Source organism: Pimephales promelas, chromosome 19 (genome assembly GCF_988280905.1).
Source record: "Pimephales promelas chromosome 19, fPimPro1.hap1.1, whole genome shotgun sequence".
Lineage (NCBI taxonomy): Eukaryota > Metazoa > Chordata > Actinopteri > Cypriniformes > Leuciscidae > Pimephales > Pimephales promelas.
This window is the reverse complement of record NC_142787.1, coordinates 27814747-27831120: the sequence shown is the minus strand read 5'-3', so window position 1 is coordinate 27831120 and position 16374 is coordinate 27814747. Positions and strand designations below refer to the sequence as shown.

The 16374-nt window shown below is 36.7% G+C and overlaps 2 protein-coding genes and 1 long non-coding RNA gene across 9 annotated transcripts in view; 2 read left to right on the top strand and 1 right to left on the bottom strand.

Annotated features, from left to right (window-relative positions):
* Nucleotides 1-6174, top strand: part of rap1gap2b (RAP1 GTPase activating protein 2b) — a 39268-nt gene extending 33094 nt beyond the window's left edge. For 6 of the 7 annotated variants that reach the window (XM_089124008.1, XM_089124009.1, XM_089124011.1 and 3 more), the window contains 6 exons: nucleotides 1789-1893; nucleotides 1979-2096; nucleotides 2347-2449; nucleotides 2535-2605; nucleotides 2747-2787; nucleotides 5107-6174. In XM_089124008.1, the coding sequence (XP_088980134.1) occupies nucleotides 1789-1893; nucleotides 1979-2096; nucleotides 2347-2449; nucleotides 2535-2605; nucleotides 2747-2755 (406 nt within the window). In that variant the 3' untranslated portion in view covers nucleotides 2756-2787; nucleotides 5107-6174. The remainder of the gene's footprint in view (nucleotides 1-1788; nucleotides 1894-1978; nucleotides 2097-2346; nucleotides 2450-2534; nucleotides 2606-2746; nucleotides 2788-5106) is intronic. The other variant, XM_039693740.2, reaches the window with a different exon arrangement.
* Nucleotides 6175-6397: 223 nt separating this feature from the next.
* LOC148970827 (uncharacterized) lies at nucleotides 6398-8078 on the bottom strand. The gene is made up of 2 exons (XR_016147832.1): nucleotides 7962-8078; nucleotides 6398-7522 (listed from the first exon to the last, which is right to left on the bottom strand). It is a non-coding gene; the product is annotated as an uncharacterized LOC148970827 (long non-coding RNA).
* On the top strand, nucleotides 7217-16214 carry ncbp3 (nuclear cap binding subunit 3). The gene is made up of 13 exons (XM_039693749.2): nucleotides 7217-7396; nucleotides 7841-7906; nucleotides 7992-8097; nucleotides 8446-8571; nucleotides 8712-8843; nucleotides 8926-9098; nucleotides 9196-9304; nucleotides 11526-11625; nucleotides 12221-12330; nucleotides 12410-12710; nucleotides 12811-13007; nucleotides 14913-15095; nucleotides 15173-16214. The coding sequence occupies exons 1-13, from the start codon at nucleotides 7217-7219 to the stop codon at nucleotides 15460-15462; spliced, it is 2073 nt and encodes a 690-aa protein (XP_039549683.2). The 3' UTR covers nucleotides 15463-16214.
* The last annotated feature ends 160 nt before the right edge of the window (nucleotides 16215-16374 follow it).

Sequence of the window (16374 nt, the reverse complement as noted above, 5' to 3'; positions counted from 1 at the left end):
TTGGGGGCGCTTGAGAGCGTTGTGACAGTTGGTCGGTGTGGTATTAGTCCCGCCCCTCCTCCACTGTGATTGGATGGCTGGGTAAAAAATGACCGTGATGAGCGCTGCGTTTTATCCAAAGTTGAACATTTTTCAACTCCAAGCGACCAGTAAAAACGCCGGACGCTCGGCGCTTCAGCGTGAAAAAACCGCTCAGCGCCTCGGTACACTCATGGCGTTTAAAAAACGCGGCGCTCCCATTGAAAACAATTGAAAACATACGTCAGGCGCGTGGAAAAACGCTTTGGTTGACACACGGCCTTACAGATCTGTAATCAGTGTACATATGAATGAGTTCAAATAGGCTCAAATATGATAGTTTAAAAATGACATCTCCTGATATATAGCTAGTCAGTGTTAGCATGTGTCACAGGGTTTTCAAACTTTATGATGCTAAAAATTTTATGTATACAAATTGCATACTGTGTATGCAAAAAAAACAACTAAATTAAATAGTTTACCGTAAATGTACTAAAGTACAAAAAGTACTATATGGACAAAAGTATTATGTTTTTATGTCATTTTAGGTTGTATTGGGTTGTATTGAGTTCAAAATAATGGATTAAAAAATGTTATAGCATTATAGCATTAAGAAAATTTTATGTTATTTGTAAACCTATTTTTTTTCTGGAATCCAAATACTAAAACTTTTTTTTTCGATTTTAGTTTAAATGTAATTTTCTTTCAGATTTAAAATTAAAAAAAAAATTCTGATTTAAAAATTTTCTCTGAACTTTTCCTTGGGCCTGTGGCTACGGAGGAAGAGGATTAGGGCCAAGCAATAATAAAAATAATAAAACCATCTCGAGATTAAAGTCATTATAATGCGAGATTAAAACGTTATTTTCTACATTTCATTTCGACTTTTTTTCTCGAAACACAATGACTTTATTCTCGAAATTGAATGCGTTTATTCTCAAGATTGTGTTTCGACTTTTTTTCTTGAAATGTAACGATTTTTTTCTCGAAACACAACGACTTTATTCTCGGTATTTAATGTGTTTATTCTCAAGATTGTGTTTCGACTTTTTTTCTCAAAATTTAACGAGTTTTTTCTCGAAAATTGCATACTGTGTATTATATTATATTATAAAAAAACAACTAAATTAAATAGTTTACCGTAAATGTACTAAAGTACAAAAAGTACTATATGGCCAAAAGTATTATGTTTTTATTTCATTTTAGGTTGTATTGGGTTGTATTGAGTTCAAAATAATGGATTAAAAAATGTTATAGCATTATAGCATTAAGAAAATTTTATGTTATTTGTAAACCTATTTTTTTCTGGAATCCAAATACTAAAACTTTTTTTTTCGATTTTAGTTTAAATGTAATTTTCTTTCAGATTTAAAATAAAAAAAAAATTCTGATTTAAAAATTTTCTCTGAACATTTCCTTGGGCCTGTGGCTACGGAGGAAGAGGTTTAGGGCCAAGCAATAATAAAAATAATAAAACCATCTCGAGATTAAAGTCATTACAATGCGAGATTAAAACGTTATTTTCTACATTTCATTTAAACTTTTTTTCTCGAAACACAATGACTTTATTCTCGAAATTGAATGCGTTTATTCTCAAGATTGTGTTTCGACTTTTTTTCTTCAAATTTAACGAGTTTTTTCTCGAAAATTGCATACTGTGTATTATATTATATTATAAAAAAACAACTAAATTAAATAGTTTACCGTAAATGTACTAAAGTACAAAAAGTACTATATGGCCAAAAGTATTATGTTTTTATGTCATTTTAGTGTCCTCTGTGATCAGAGAAGTCTAGATAGCGGTCATCTCTCACAGGAAGTGAGATCAGAGACGTCGTCCAATCCTAGCTCTCCAGAGATCCTGATCAATGAGAGGTAAGTTTCACCACTGGTATTCAGTAAATTCATACTCTTAATAGGTACTAATACTTTCTTTTATTTTGTCTCTCCGTTTTTACAGGCCTCCTCTCAAGCTGAAAGAGGCCGGTGCAAAACCAGATATTTCTCGATCGTCCTCTAGCACCAGCAGCTTCAGTAGTGCTGCAGGAGACCCAGAGACTATGGAGGAGAAAGAGTCTGTAAGTCAATTCTTATTTTTATGGAATATCGCAGTATTTATTATAAATAATTTGTCCGTGCACTGGCAATCTTTATTCAAAATAACATCTCTTCTCTGATGATGTGTTCACTGGTGCGAGGGCGAGACAACCTGTCACTCACATGACATCACAGCAATAGCAAACCACAATATAGTATGTCACAATAAGGAAAAAAGATTATGGCAACTTCCGTTTCATGCTGGCTTTATGTGTGTTGTGTCGTGTTCAGAGCAGCCTCCAGATATCTCCCAGTCTCTCGCCCGTATTTGGCTCTGTGAGCGCAGAGGGACAGGGTGCTGGAACGCCGGTCATTATGTGCCGCAGTCCAACAGGTACCCGAGACTCTTTCTCATATTCAAACTCTGAATTTAATATTTACAGCTTAATGTATCATTTTCTGCATCTCCCTACTAAAAGATTTTAAGAACAAGACTTCACCCAGAACCAATCTGAAGTTTCGCTTTGATCGATTGAGCCAGTCCACTGCTGTAAGACTTCATTTGTTTATGACTTTAGTGTTGCTCTTTCATTGTTTGCCATCCTCTGTGGTTCCCATTTTTCCATTTGGTTGTGTGTTTTAGTGTGAGGGGTTTTACCACTGAAAGTTAACTTTGAACTCTAATTCACAGGGACATTAGCCAGGAGACTGTCAAAGACAACCAGAACCATTGTGAGTATGTGTGTTACTATTGAAATTATAGTCATGAACACATGTAGGGCCAGATTTACTAAACAGGGCAAGTTAGTGTGAGACTGCAATCCCATAAAAGCACAGATGGGAGTGGAAGAACTAACGATCAAATTAAAGGACACAGATGCAGCCGGATCATTTTCATAATGACAAACACAACCTACCAAAAAATTAGCGTCTGGTTTAAGACATGCTTTTATTGGAATCACCAAACTCCTACAAATGCAAATGCAATAAGGTCAGCCACAAAAACAACCTTTTCAGTGCTAATTTTTCACTGCGTGTCTTTAGTAAATCCTGACTGGGTTTTTATACGGCAAAAGACGGTTTGCACTGGAGCAAACTGTAAATCTGGCCCATAATCTTGCAGGAAGAGTACATCAAGCGGCTTTTTTTTACTACTTATTTTATATAAAGACTGGTCATTCTATAATATTCTGTATATTTCATAACAGTGATTGAATTACGTTTTTCGAACAGTTTTCTTTAAAAATATCATTTTTTTTATCCATTAAGATAAAAGAAATCATAATATAATCTAACAAATATTTTGTGCAGTTTTTGCAATGTCTGGTTTTGAAGTGAGGTTGTATTGAGATTCAAAATAATGGCTTGAAAAATGTTATAGCATTATCCATATTAAAGAAAATCGTATGTTATTTGTAAACCTATGTTTTTCTGAATTAATGAGTTAATTTTTCATGAGAAAAAAAGTTTTTGCTCTGTTTTTCTGAATTAATGACTTAACTTTTCATGAGAAAATTTATTTTTGCTGTTTTTCTGAATTAACTCATTAATTCAGAAAAACAGAGCAAAAAAAAAAATTCCATTAAAAATTAACTCATTAATTCAGAAAAACAGAGCAAAAACTTTTTTCTCATGAAAAATTAACTTGTTAATTCAGAAAAACAGAGTAGATTTTTTTTCTTCAAGTGAATGCAATACGCCTCCGTAGAATTTCAGTGGAATAATCCATTGAATATTATTCATTAACAAGGGCTTGTTAACCAGTTAACTGTCACCGTCCCACAGGTGGGACACTTGCCATTATATTTTTTAAAACAATAATATCTTAGAAAAGACCTTAAGTAATATTGACAAACTATATATCATTTGAAAGCTTACAATCTCTAGTTTCCATATTTGGTGACTGATTTTCAAAATAATTTACACACGAGCCGTAATTTATCAATTTGCAACAATAATATTTTCATACTCATAAAGCGTGTTTAGACCTTTATTTTGAAATAGCAATGAACATGAAAAATCATGAAAAAAAGTTATAAACCTCAGTTTGATTTCATGCCAAGAGTTCAAAAGATAGCATCCATTCAATTATTTTAGAAAAAAAGGTCTGAAAATGTTTTAAATATTACGGAAAAAAAAAATAGATTCACCATTTGTGTTATGGCAATAAGCTATAACGCGCATGCGTGTGCTTTGTATGTGATTCCTAGAGGTTGAATTCATATCAAAATCTGCCAAACTACCCATACTACTTCTGAATAGGATTTCTACTTCATAAATTGTGTGAAATTTGTGAAAATAATGGTTCAGATCACTCAAAACACATATGGAAATGGAGGTGCCCTTATATGGGCAGTAATGGAGTCTGGTTGTGCCCTTGTGAAAAAGTTTGGTACTGCGCCCAAACTAAATCTCACTGAAAGCTCATTTTTTGAGATATCAACCTAAAATTTGAAACACAACTTGTTCAGATTTTTGGCTTTGATTTTTCTGCAGTTTTAGAGTAGCCCAGGTTTTGAAAATATAAATTTTATATAAAATATGAATAATTAATTTTTTTACATTGTACATTTCTATAAACTCAGACTGCTATAACTTTTTTTCTGTTTCACTTTCCTAATTTATTTCACTTCGATAAACATCTGCCAAATGTCTTCTTTAAAACGAGACCAATCTTATGTCTATATTCCAAAGCATTCTTGAATTACAATCATTTAAGTTTGAAATGAGCATTTCCATGTCTATTCAAAAAAGGGGGGGTGACAGTTAAGATACAGACCCACAATACAGAACTTGGTTAAAAGACCTCTTGCCACAGAAGGTCTTGTGATATCAAAGTCACTTTAAAAATTCCCCCGCTTTACAATATTTTGATGGATTCAAAAAGAACGTGACCAAAATGTATAATCTAGTCCATTGGAGTGATGGATATTAGCTATTTGTGGCGCAGCCTCTGAGTATTATCTTAATGGTCAGTATAAAATTACTCTCATAAGTCATAATGTCATGTCATTGTCAAAATGATGTTTCTTATTTGGTATTTACTAACAGCTTAACTCACCATCTAATTAGAAAAGCAATGGATCAGCACCGAAGATCAGACACTGTCGGAAAGAAGGAGGGAAATTAAAGAGGGACACATCACCCTGAACATCACAGGATGAAGCACTTCTCCTCTTATATCTTACTTATATCTGCAGGTTCTCATCTGCTGCTGACCTGGCACATTTATTGATTTTGCACATTTTGAGAAAGTTCACTTTAAGAGTTAATAAAATACTAACTTATACAAACTGGATTAGTAGTTCAATAATAGTAACTATTCTCACTCAATAATTATAATAATAAAATTCAAATTATGTTTTTATTAATTAACAAAAGTTCCCAGCTCCTGAATCACTCCACAGTATTTTGAGAACAGTGTGAGTGACCACCCAGACTGGATATACAGTAGTTTGATGAAACTGACCACAGCGGATATTCATTTTACACATTTCATTACCAAATCAGTCACTTGTCTTTGAGAAATAAAATGTTATTATCAGCATTGGCTTCCTCTGTAAATCTCAAATTTGTGCAATTCCTTTTAGAAAAAATGGCCTAAAATTGTTTGAAGATGTAATTACATGTGTCCCCTGAAGAGTTTTTTTTATAATATATATTATTAGAAAAAAAAAATAGAAAACTGATTGCTCTTATGTGTATATTTATTGTGTATATTCATTGAAGGAAATGCAGAAGAATACGTCTTTATTGTCACAAATAGCTCAGATGTGTTACATGTGACAATTTAAGAAAGACTTTTCCATTCTGTTTTTAAGTCGAATCATTTTCCTTGCTTAACAAAACGAGCAGTGTTAATTTATTTCTTTATGATTGTACTGATACACATGTAAAGGTTTCTGGTAACACTTTACAATAATAGTTCATTAATTAATAACTTTAGTTAAGATTAACTAATAATTATACTTCTGCAGCATTCGTTAATCTTAGTTAGCAAATACCATTGCTAACAAATGTATTGCTCATTACATTAACTAATGAAACCTTATTGTAAAGTGTTACCAGGTTTCTGTAGGGAAATGTTGATTTTTTAAAAATAAAATATTGTTTTTTGCAGTGGTGTTGATTCTATTTTAATGTCTGTTCTATTCGTTGCCTCTTTCTTAGGTACGAAAGCTGTGGGGCGGTACCTTTTCAAAAAGGTACACTTTTGTACCTAAAGGGTACAAATATGTACCATCAAGGCAGCAATATGCACCCTTTAGGTACAAAAGTGTACCTTTTGAAAAGGTACCGCCCCAGTGAAAGCTTTCGTACCTTTTTTTCTGAGAGTGTATGACAGTATACGGACATGCAGTGGCCCCACACATTACTTGATGATTAAGCCACATTTAAAACTGTATGAATGTCATTAAGCAAGGTGGTAATGATAAAAAACTGCAAACAAATGATGCAAACAAACTTGAACTATTTTATTACATTTTTATCTGAACTTTTTATTTCCACAGACCCCCTTGTGACTCATGGTGGACCTCAGTTTTAAAATCCCTGAATATATAGTTAAAAATACTTTATTCAAATTATTGATAAATATAAAATACATACTTTTTTTAAAGTATCCAAATACTTGCAGCTACTACAGTTTGTCCATCAAAGAAAGTGAAATAAAACTAACGGTTGCATCACGAAATGCATGGTTTGTTGATTGACTATTTTATGGCTTATTTTACCTGATTTATTCATTTACCTGATTATTATATCGGATCCTATTGGGCCCTGAAATCATTCTATGAACAATGTGACAGAAAAGCTTATTATGAAAGCACTTTTAATACATAAGCAAGGCTACCTGTAAATTAATTCTAATGAACGCTTATGTAATTTACTTTAACTGATAAATTAGCATTTACTAGCAGACTGGAAAGATAATTATACCGATTCTGCTCTTTAATCCTAGAATGCTGTTCCTGTGTATTTTGCATCCTTAGTATGTAAGGGAATGTATAATAATCTGCTTTAGTGTAAGAGGGCGGGTCACAATCTGGCAGCAACCGTCTCTTGGCCAGCGTGTGTCGCGAGGCTCAAGCGCACTTAGCACAGCTAGCGCGAGGCGCCGTTCATTTCATTGAGAGTTAGCCGTTAGCTCGTTTGAAGACTGATGATGGCGGCGGTGCGCAGCCTGCGGGTCTCGGTGAAGTCCGAAAGCGCGTCCGATCGTTCAGAGTCCGAATCGGAATCAGACTCGGATCGAGATGCCCGGGAAGCGGAGCCCATGGAAGTGGAGGAGGGAGAGCTGGAGTCCATCCCTGTTCGCCGAAGTTTAAAGGAGCTTTTGCCGGTGAGTTATTCCGTAACGTAGGCCTTTTTCAAACCACGGCCTCGCGTAGTGCAGGATCCGGCCGTTGGTGGGGCCAATGCGCTGTTTAGTTCAGAGCGAGGGTTCGTCGCAGCACTTAGCCAGCTTCTGAAAAGGTTATGGTAATGGGTTGATGGTGGGTTATACTATTTGCATAAAACATAGCTTTAGTATGTGTTTTTTCGTATGATCTTGTCTTGTGAAAGTAATGTGAATCTCTGGCCCAAGTTTCCTAAGATTAACACACTTCATTTGGCGCACTGTTATGTTTATACTGATCAAATATTCTGATTGTTTATGACAGTACAAACAAACCCGTATTTCAGATTAAGGTGACCCTCTTGAATTTAAAAAAAAAATGAGGCGAAGACATTCTGCTGTATTTGCTGTTCACGTGCATCTCTGTATGATTAACTGTTTCCACAGGACACCAGCCGACGCTATGAAAATAAGGCTGGAACCTTTATCACTGGAATCGATGTCACGTCTAAGGTACGTACCAGCTGAATGTGTGAATATATTATCCGGCCTAGTAATGTAACGTTACCTGTTGTTCACCACATTTGTACGTGTTCAGGAGGCCATTGAGAAGAAGGAGAAGCGAGCAAGAAGATTTCATTTTAGCGCAGAGGAAAATCTGGCGCAGAAGAACGTTGTTCTGGACCGGGATGTGTTGAAAAAAGGTAAGAACTGTAGCCTAACAATTGATTTAAATGTGACATGAAATTAAATGTCTATCCATTTACTAAAGGCGTGATTTTGGTCTTATTGTGAACAATTCATATGTGAGACGTTTCATTTCTTCTTCTTTTTTGACATTGTAAAGTAGGGCTGCAACAACAACTAATCGATAATGATCAATAATTAGAATCATCTACAATGAATGGCATTTTTGATTAACTTAGTGGCATCTATCCACCTTGCACTTAAAATATCTGCCAGTCGGAATGACATGAACATTCACTCATCATTTACTCTCCTTCAGTTTTAGTAGACTTTAAGCTCTTGTGGTCCGTGTACTCTCTCTTTAGCGATCCCAAATGTGCGTCTGGAAGCCCTATACATGGCTGGAGTTGATGACATGAGCACTCAAGATGTTTTTGGCTACTTTAAAGAGTATCCACCTGCCCACATCGAGTGGATCGATGACGCTTCCTGTAAGTATAGCCTCATGGATATTATTACCCCGCTGCCAGTATTATACATGTTGAATGCATCCAAATTCTGAATTGAAAACAGGTAAAGTTTTGTTTAAGGCTGGATTGTGGCTCTCATAGTCAAATCACACTGTTTCCAGGCAACGTGGTGTGGCTAGACGACATCACTTCAACCAGAGCTCTCATTAACTTGAGTCGGATGCCAGACAAAGCCGAGGTCACAAACGCCAACAGCTCGAAACCCTCTGCACTTCCAGTCCAGCCAGAGAAAGGTTTGTATGTCCTGTTTATTCATCGTCACCTTGATCTATGTTCTTAGTTTTGCGAAACAAATCTCACACCATTGCTGAACAGTTCGGCGAAGCCGTGGCTCTGATGAGGATGATGATGAGGAGGAGGAGGAAGGAGAGGTCGATGATGAAGATGAGGTGGTGAAAGTGGATAAGAGCAGGAGCAGTGATGGCAGCGAGGGTAAAGCTAGCGACATTGAGGAAGAGACAGAAAAGAAAACACAGGACACTGCAGAGGTAAACTGGTCACATCTTTTAGTCAGATTCTCAATGGTAGTTTTCATATTTCGTTGTTTTTTGGGGGTGTACCTTATATTAAATCTGTTGATCCTAGGCAAGCCTGCTGTCCCAAGCAGAGCGAGAATCTCTCCTCCGGAATGATCTGCGGCCTACAACCAAGCCCTTCAAAGGCAACAAGCTGCTCTTGCGCTTTGCCACCCAAGGTGAGAAACATATTTAAAGGAGTAGTTCACTTTTTTTTTTTAACTTTTGCTGATAATTTACTCACCACCATGTAATCCAAGATATCCATGTCATTCTTTCTTCAGTCGAAAAGAAATTAAGGTTTTTGATGAAAACATTCTAGCATTTTCTCCATATAATGGACTTCAATGGGAACCAAACGGTTCAAGGTCCAAAAGACAGTTTCAGTGAAAACTGCAAACTGTTCAGAGGGCTTTAAACGATTCCAGACGATGAATAAGGGTCTTATCATGCGAAATGATCGCTTATTTATTAAAAAAAAAAAAACAAAGTTTAAGTTTTATAAGCTCAAATGCTCGCCTTGCTCTGTTCTGTGATGAGCGTTCGTGACTCTCCTGTTCGAACTCGTTCATCAAAATTAACAAATCTTTTTCGAGTCATTTGGTTCAGTCAACGAACGAAATGAATAAATTGACTCGCAAAAAGATTTGTTCGTTTTGATGAACGAGTTCGAACAGGAGAGTCACACAACAGAGCAAGGCGAGCATTTGAGCTTATAAAACTTAAACTTTTTTTTAAAAAATGAACAATCGTTTCACTTGATAAGACCCTTATTCATCGTCTGGAATCGTTTAAAGCCCTTTGAACAGTTTGCACTGAAACTATATTTTGGACCTTGAGCCATTTGGTTCCCATTGAAGTCTATTATATGGAGAAAAATCCTGGAATGTTTTCATCAAAAACCTTAATTTCTTTCCCTCCAAAGAAAGACATGGACATCTTGGATGACATGGTGGTGAGTAAATTATCAGCAAAAGTTTACTACTCCTTTAATTGTCCCCTACAATAGAAGGAATTGTTAAAAGCTCTTTATTAGTCGAGAGGGGCTTTCACACCAGAGGAACTTTTTCATAGTTCCTATAACTAATGGTTATTTCTAACTAATGGTTTAAGTCGCTGGCTAATTCCTGTAATTACCCGTGCGGAAGCCCCTTATGCTGATTACATTGATAAAGTACCGACTGATCTCTGGATTTTAACAGTCTTAACTGTTATTAGGGCTGGGCAAAAAAATCGATTTTTCGATTAATCGTTTTTTAAAATGTGGTCGATTCAAAATCGATTCTCAACGGCCACGAATCGATTTTTTCCATATAAAGGGCTCGCGGACGCGGTGCTGCATCTTCTCGTCTCTCTGCACTAGGCAAGCGCTAAGCGCTGCAGCTGTCGATACACACACGCGTTTAGGAGTCGGGACACGACGGAATATTCACTTGCACAATCGGGCCAGCATTGCATCGTGACCTATGATCGTAACTAACATTTATCATTTATTTGCTCAAGCAATGTTAAACCATCCCGTGCTCGCGCACTCTCAGAGATGTCTTTCACTGCGTGCACAGTAACGTTACAGCCTAAATCCGCCTCACAAACAGCTCGCCAGAAACAAAAGTTTTGTCCCTGGATTATATCGCTTTAACAGTTAAAACACGCAACATTATGTCAAAACTCTGGTCTTGGTGAGTAACCTCCTAAAGACAGTCGGTAATGTCTTAAATTAGCATTAAACGCGTGTGACAGAAAGTTAATGAAACAGTATGGATTCGCGCACTAGTTCTTAAAGTGAACGCAGCCATTTGTGTCAGTGATTAATTCTGTTGTCATAACAACAGAATATAGTATTAATTGTAAGCAATCAGAATTAATAGCCTTTGTATTTAATTCAGTCTGGACTAAAAAGACTATCCAGTGTTATTTTACATTGGATTACTTTATTCAGTTTCTGTAGTACATCTGACATACCCAAAAAAAACTTCCCCAAAATGTCTCTTAATTTGTTGTCTTTATTCTATTGTATTTATTTGTGCTACTTTTTTCAATTTAATTCAAAGATTGAAATCAAGCATCCATACATAAACTCTTAACAAAAAAAATACATTAACATTTAGGTAAGATCAATGTAAAAAATGTCTAAATATTTATATATTTATCTATCTTAAACATAAAATAACATGATACTGTTTGATCAAGCCGTGCGACTGTTTCTCTTCTTTTATAAATTATAAATATAGGATTTTTATTACATCTTCATTATAGTTGAATCGAGAATCAAATCAGGAATCGAGAATCGAAAATCGAATCGAGAATCGAAATCGAATCGAACTGAGAGCTTGCGAATCGAAATCGAATCGAAATTGAAATGTGAATCGATACCCAGCCCTAACTGTTATTTTTCTTCAGATGACAAAAAGGAGTTGGGTGCAGCTAGGAGAAGTCGGTACTACATGAAATATGGCAATCCAAACTATGGCGGCATGAAAGGCATCTTAAGTAACTCTTGGTAAGAAGAACTTGCATGCAAAGAAAATTTTCATTTAAAAAAATAAAACTTTTATTTAGCAAGGACACATTAAATTTATGAAAAGTTACAGTAAAGACATTTATAAAGTCAAAGCAATCCTGTTCCTTTGAACATTCTGTTCACCATAGAAACCTGTACAAGAAAAAAAAGTTTCATGATTACCACAAAAATATTAAGCAGCACAACTGTTTTCAGCATTGATAATAATATTTAAATGTTTCTAGCTGCATATTAGAATGAATTCTGAAGGATTATGTGACACTAAAGACTGGAGTATTGATGCTGAAAAATATTTATTAAATTAATAAATATTTAAATGGAAAACAGTTCATTTGAATTTCACAATAGTACTGTTCTTACTGTATTTTTGATCAAATAAATGCTGACTTGAACATAAGAGATTTTTTTTCAAAAACATAAAAAAAAAATCTCACTGATCCCACACGTTTAAATGGTAGTGTGACTTGTCTTTTTCTGAGCCATTTTTGCAATTTTACTTCTAACTAAATGGTTGCAGTCCAAATTCTTCTCGGGGTTACTTATTAATTTTTGGGAATCGTGTCCATTTCCGTAGGAAACGCAGGTATCACACACGGAGAATCCAGCGGGACGTTCTGAAGACCAAAAAGCCTCTGATTGGAGACAGTATGGGACACACCCCACCTTACACTCATCGACACTCTGGTAAATCTCTTAAACGATTAACATCCTTGTCTTATGTTTGTTCTTTGGTCTGTAATTTGAGCTCTTTCTCTTTAATCAGCTGACCTGGTGAATTTGCCAGAAGAGCCTATAGTGGAAGAAGAAGAAGAGGATGAGGATGGAGAGGAAGACATGGATGCTGACGATAGAGTGGTGGAGTACAAAGATCGGGGGGAACGGGGACCACGGCCCGTGGAAGGAGGCGTGCGCGGTCGCTTAGGAAGCCCGTCGCCCGCATCTTCAGATTCAGATGAGATGGACTACGATCTGGAGCTGAAAATGATCTCAACGCCTTCTCCTAAAAAGAGCATGAAGATGACCATGTATGCCGACGAGGTTGAAACCAACCTTCGCACTCTCCGGTAGGTCCAATTATTTATTCTTTGGATGTAAATGTTGTCTTTGCGCTGAGTTTGATTGTCTTGATAGTAATTGCACATTTTGTCCCTTCCACTTTCCTAGGAACTCCATACGGACCGAAACAAGTAGCAGTGTTAGGAGTCGCATTGGAGGTGGTGAAAGAGAAGGAGCAGGAGGAGGAGGCTCGTCCAAATCTACGTCAGACAAAGTGACCGATGTGAGGCAGTTGCTGGAGGAGAAGAGGCAGGGACTCTCTCAACAGAGATCACGGCCCCCAGTGGCTACATCCGTCAAGACTGGTTAGTTATTGAGGGATAAAAACATACAAGTTTTGTTTTGAGATTTATATCAATATATTTTATTTTTACAATATATTTAAGTCATTCTGCTGTTTGCTGAGATTGTGAACCACTGATCTACAGGTTTCCCACAAGTGCTTAAAAAATGATTCGGTCTTGATATTATTGGTGTTTTGGTTACACAAACTCTTTCAGGCATTTCATTCAAAGTAAACTCTTGTGGCTTTTCTCTGGGCCGCTCTGTCAAGACATTCAGTTTATAGATTTTACTAGTATCGATGCAATAATCTAAATCATATCATATAGGTATCACATAATATCAGATGCACTTATATATATTATTACATAAATCAATTTCAGTGCCTATGAATATATTGAATATAATGTGCTTAAACTATTTATTTTACCCTTATTTGCTGTTGACTGCAGTCAAGTAAAATAATCTAAGGCTACGTTTACACTGCAGGGCTTAATGCTCAATTCCGATTTTTTGCAAGGCCGTTCACATTTCCAATTAAATGCGACCTTTTGTGATCTCCTGTGTGAACGTGAAATGACCCAGAAGTGACCCGCATGCGCAGAAGATTAATCAACGGTCAACGACGTCACTTGTTTTTTTCGGAATAGTCCTTTTTTTCCATATGTTGCGAGCTTTTGTTTCATTATTATTATTGCCACAGCCCATATACAAACACAGACAACAATTATTTTATCGACGGGCAAAGTTTGCACATAAATGTAAGATTTTTCCGATCCTCACTGAGGCTCGTCGTAAACCCCGTTTAATTGATAGTGCGCGTCCTCGGCGCTCCTTGCTTTGTCACCTGCGGCCGCAGTGCGACACTGGTGGCTGGTGTTGCCAGATTGGGTGTTTTTTCGCTACATTTTAAAGCATGGATTGTTTACATGTGTTTTAGCCAGGTTTTCGCCTGGAAGGCTCTATAGAAATCAATCTGGCACCCTGTACAAAGTTATACTGAGAGAGAGAGCGCACGTTCACAGACACCAGAATGAACGTGTTCATCAGGCAGTAATACAGTATATGAACGCGTTCAGGCACAACACTGGGGAAGAGACACGTCTGCAGCGGCCCATAACAGTGCAGAAACACGTTGGAGTTAGCGTGTATTGGCTAGCTACAGGTGCGTGCAATGACGTGCGGGTCAGATATATGTGACCTGGCCGTTCAGATTGAAGTCGCATTTCAAAAGATCGGATACATATCGGATTTGGACCACATACCCAAGTGGCCTGGGTCGCATTTGAAGAGATCGGATCTGTGTCGTTCAGACTGTCATGAAAAAATCAGATACAGGTCGCATAGGGGCAAAAAAATCGGAATTAGGTCGTTTCAGCCTGCAGTGTGAACGTAGCCTAAGAAACATGTATGTTTTATTTTGAGATTGTATGAGTTAGTTCTTTAAGGACACAAGCTATTAGTTTTAGTTGTACAGGTCTTAATATTAGAAATATAAGCAGATGAATTAAAATCCACAGCATTGGTTTATAAGTTTGACCATTTATTTATTTATTTGACAGGGACAATACAAACAAACATAGTGTCAAGACCAAGCATGTCACTGAAGTGTTGCAAATAAAGTTTATAGCTATTGCTAATTTTCAACTGATTAGCTACTTCAGTAAAAAAAAAAAAAAAAATAATAATAAAAATACTAATATAAACATACATACATATACAACTCCAATAATTAAATATAGTTAAAAATGAGTACAGTTTTCCAATTTTTCAGCCTGGAAATGAACATCTTAAAGTCAGACACGGTCTTGATTTCAAAAGGTAAAGAGTTCCAGAGTTTAGAACTCTTCACAGAGAAGGTCGTCTGTTTTGGAGCAGAGCAAATGTGGGCAATGAAAGGATGCATCTGTTTGTTTTACTCTTCATAGATGTGAGACAGAGATTAGGAAAGAGACCACACTCTCCGGAGAGGCGTCGCTCCGTCTCTCCCGTCATCTCTAGAAACGCAGTGTCTCGGAGAGAGCCTTTGACTGACGTGCGCAGCCGTCTCGGTGTAGCTAAACACGAGAGCCGTAGCCACTACTCGGAGTCCTCGAAAGACAAGAAAAGAGGTACGCGTGAAATCGCCGCTCTTCTGGTTCTCTGTACATTATTTTATGATACTAACTAACAGTATTTGTGTTTTCAGGCGGCTTGTGGAGTCGTCTCGGCCCGTCTCACAAGGACAGCGGGGACGATGACAAGGCTTCTTCTCGAGCGACTTCCTCAAGAGGAATAAGGCGTCGAGATGAGGAATCTGACGGAGATGAAGATGACAACGAAGAGGATGACACTCAGCTGCAGAAGGTGTGGGGAGCAATGATCAAACAAAAGGAGCAGCAGTCCAACAAGATGAAGAAAAGCCGGCTGGACAACCTTCCCTCGCTGCAGATCGAGATCAGTCGAGACAGCAGCAACGGTTCGGACAGTGACTCCTGACTGACTCCTACTGTAGGAAGAGTGGGAATGGGTGAAATGATGAATGCTGTGGAAGAGAGTTGGAGAACATCTCGAATAGACTGGGCCAAGAGACCCTGACATGTATACCTAAACATTCCCACACTCCCACCTCTTGCCACCAGTCTACAAACATTGCAGATGTTCTCCTGAGTCCTCTCTCCAGGAACTGACTCTGAGGGTGCTATTTGGAAAAAGAGAGGGCAGATCGTAATTATTATTATTTTTTCTTCATTTCAAAGAAAGGGGAGTGAATGAATCCTCATGTTTTGTTTTTCTTCAAAAGAAAATGATTGGATTGGATTTAACACACACCAAGGGGCCCATTTTTAAATATACAGCGATGCACCAGGTTGACAAACAGTCCCGTGATTTGATAAATGTACTGACTGGAAATGCAATGTGATTGGATGTCTATTAGCAGTACGTTTTCTTCATTTTGTCAGTGTGGTTGGTTTAAGTTCATGTTACATTATTATGAATGAAAAGAAAAAATGATTTCCCCCAACCCCTGGTCGGTGCAAGCATTTTTACATATATATATATATATATATATATAAATGGATGGGTCAGTCCTTCATTGTATACAGTCCTATGATAGGAACAAATAATGTAGCCAATGTAATGATAATTTTCCCCAAAGGAATGGTCTACATTCCCTAAATATGTGTGGTCAGTGAAGCATACAAGAATAAGCATTGTATGTTGGAATAAAAGTCATTTTTTACATTGAATGGGGTCTAAAAATTAATATCTTACAGCATATCAGTGTTCAGGTTTTAAAATGACATAAAAAACATTTGAATTTTTTTTTATTAATACAGTATTATATTTGCGAATTACTATCATTTTTATATGTAAAATCTATGTTTTAAAATATTTATAAATTAATTA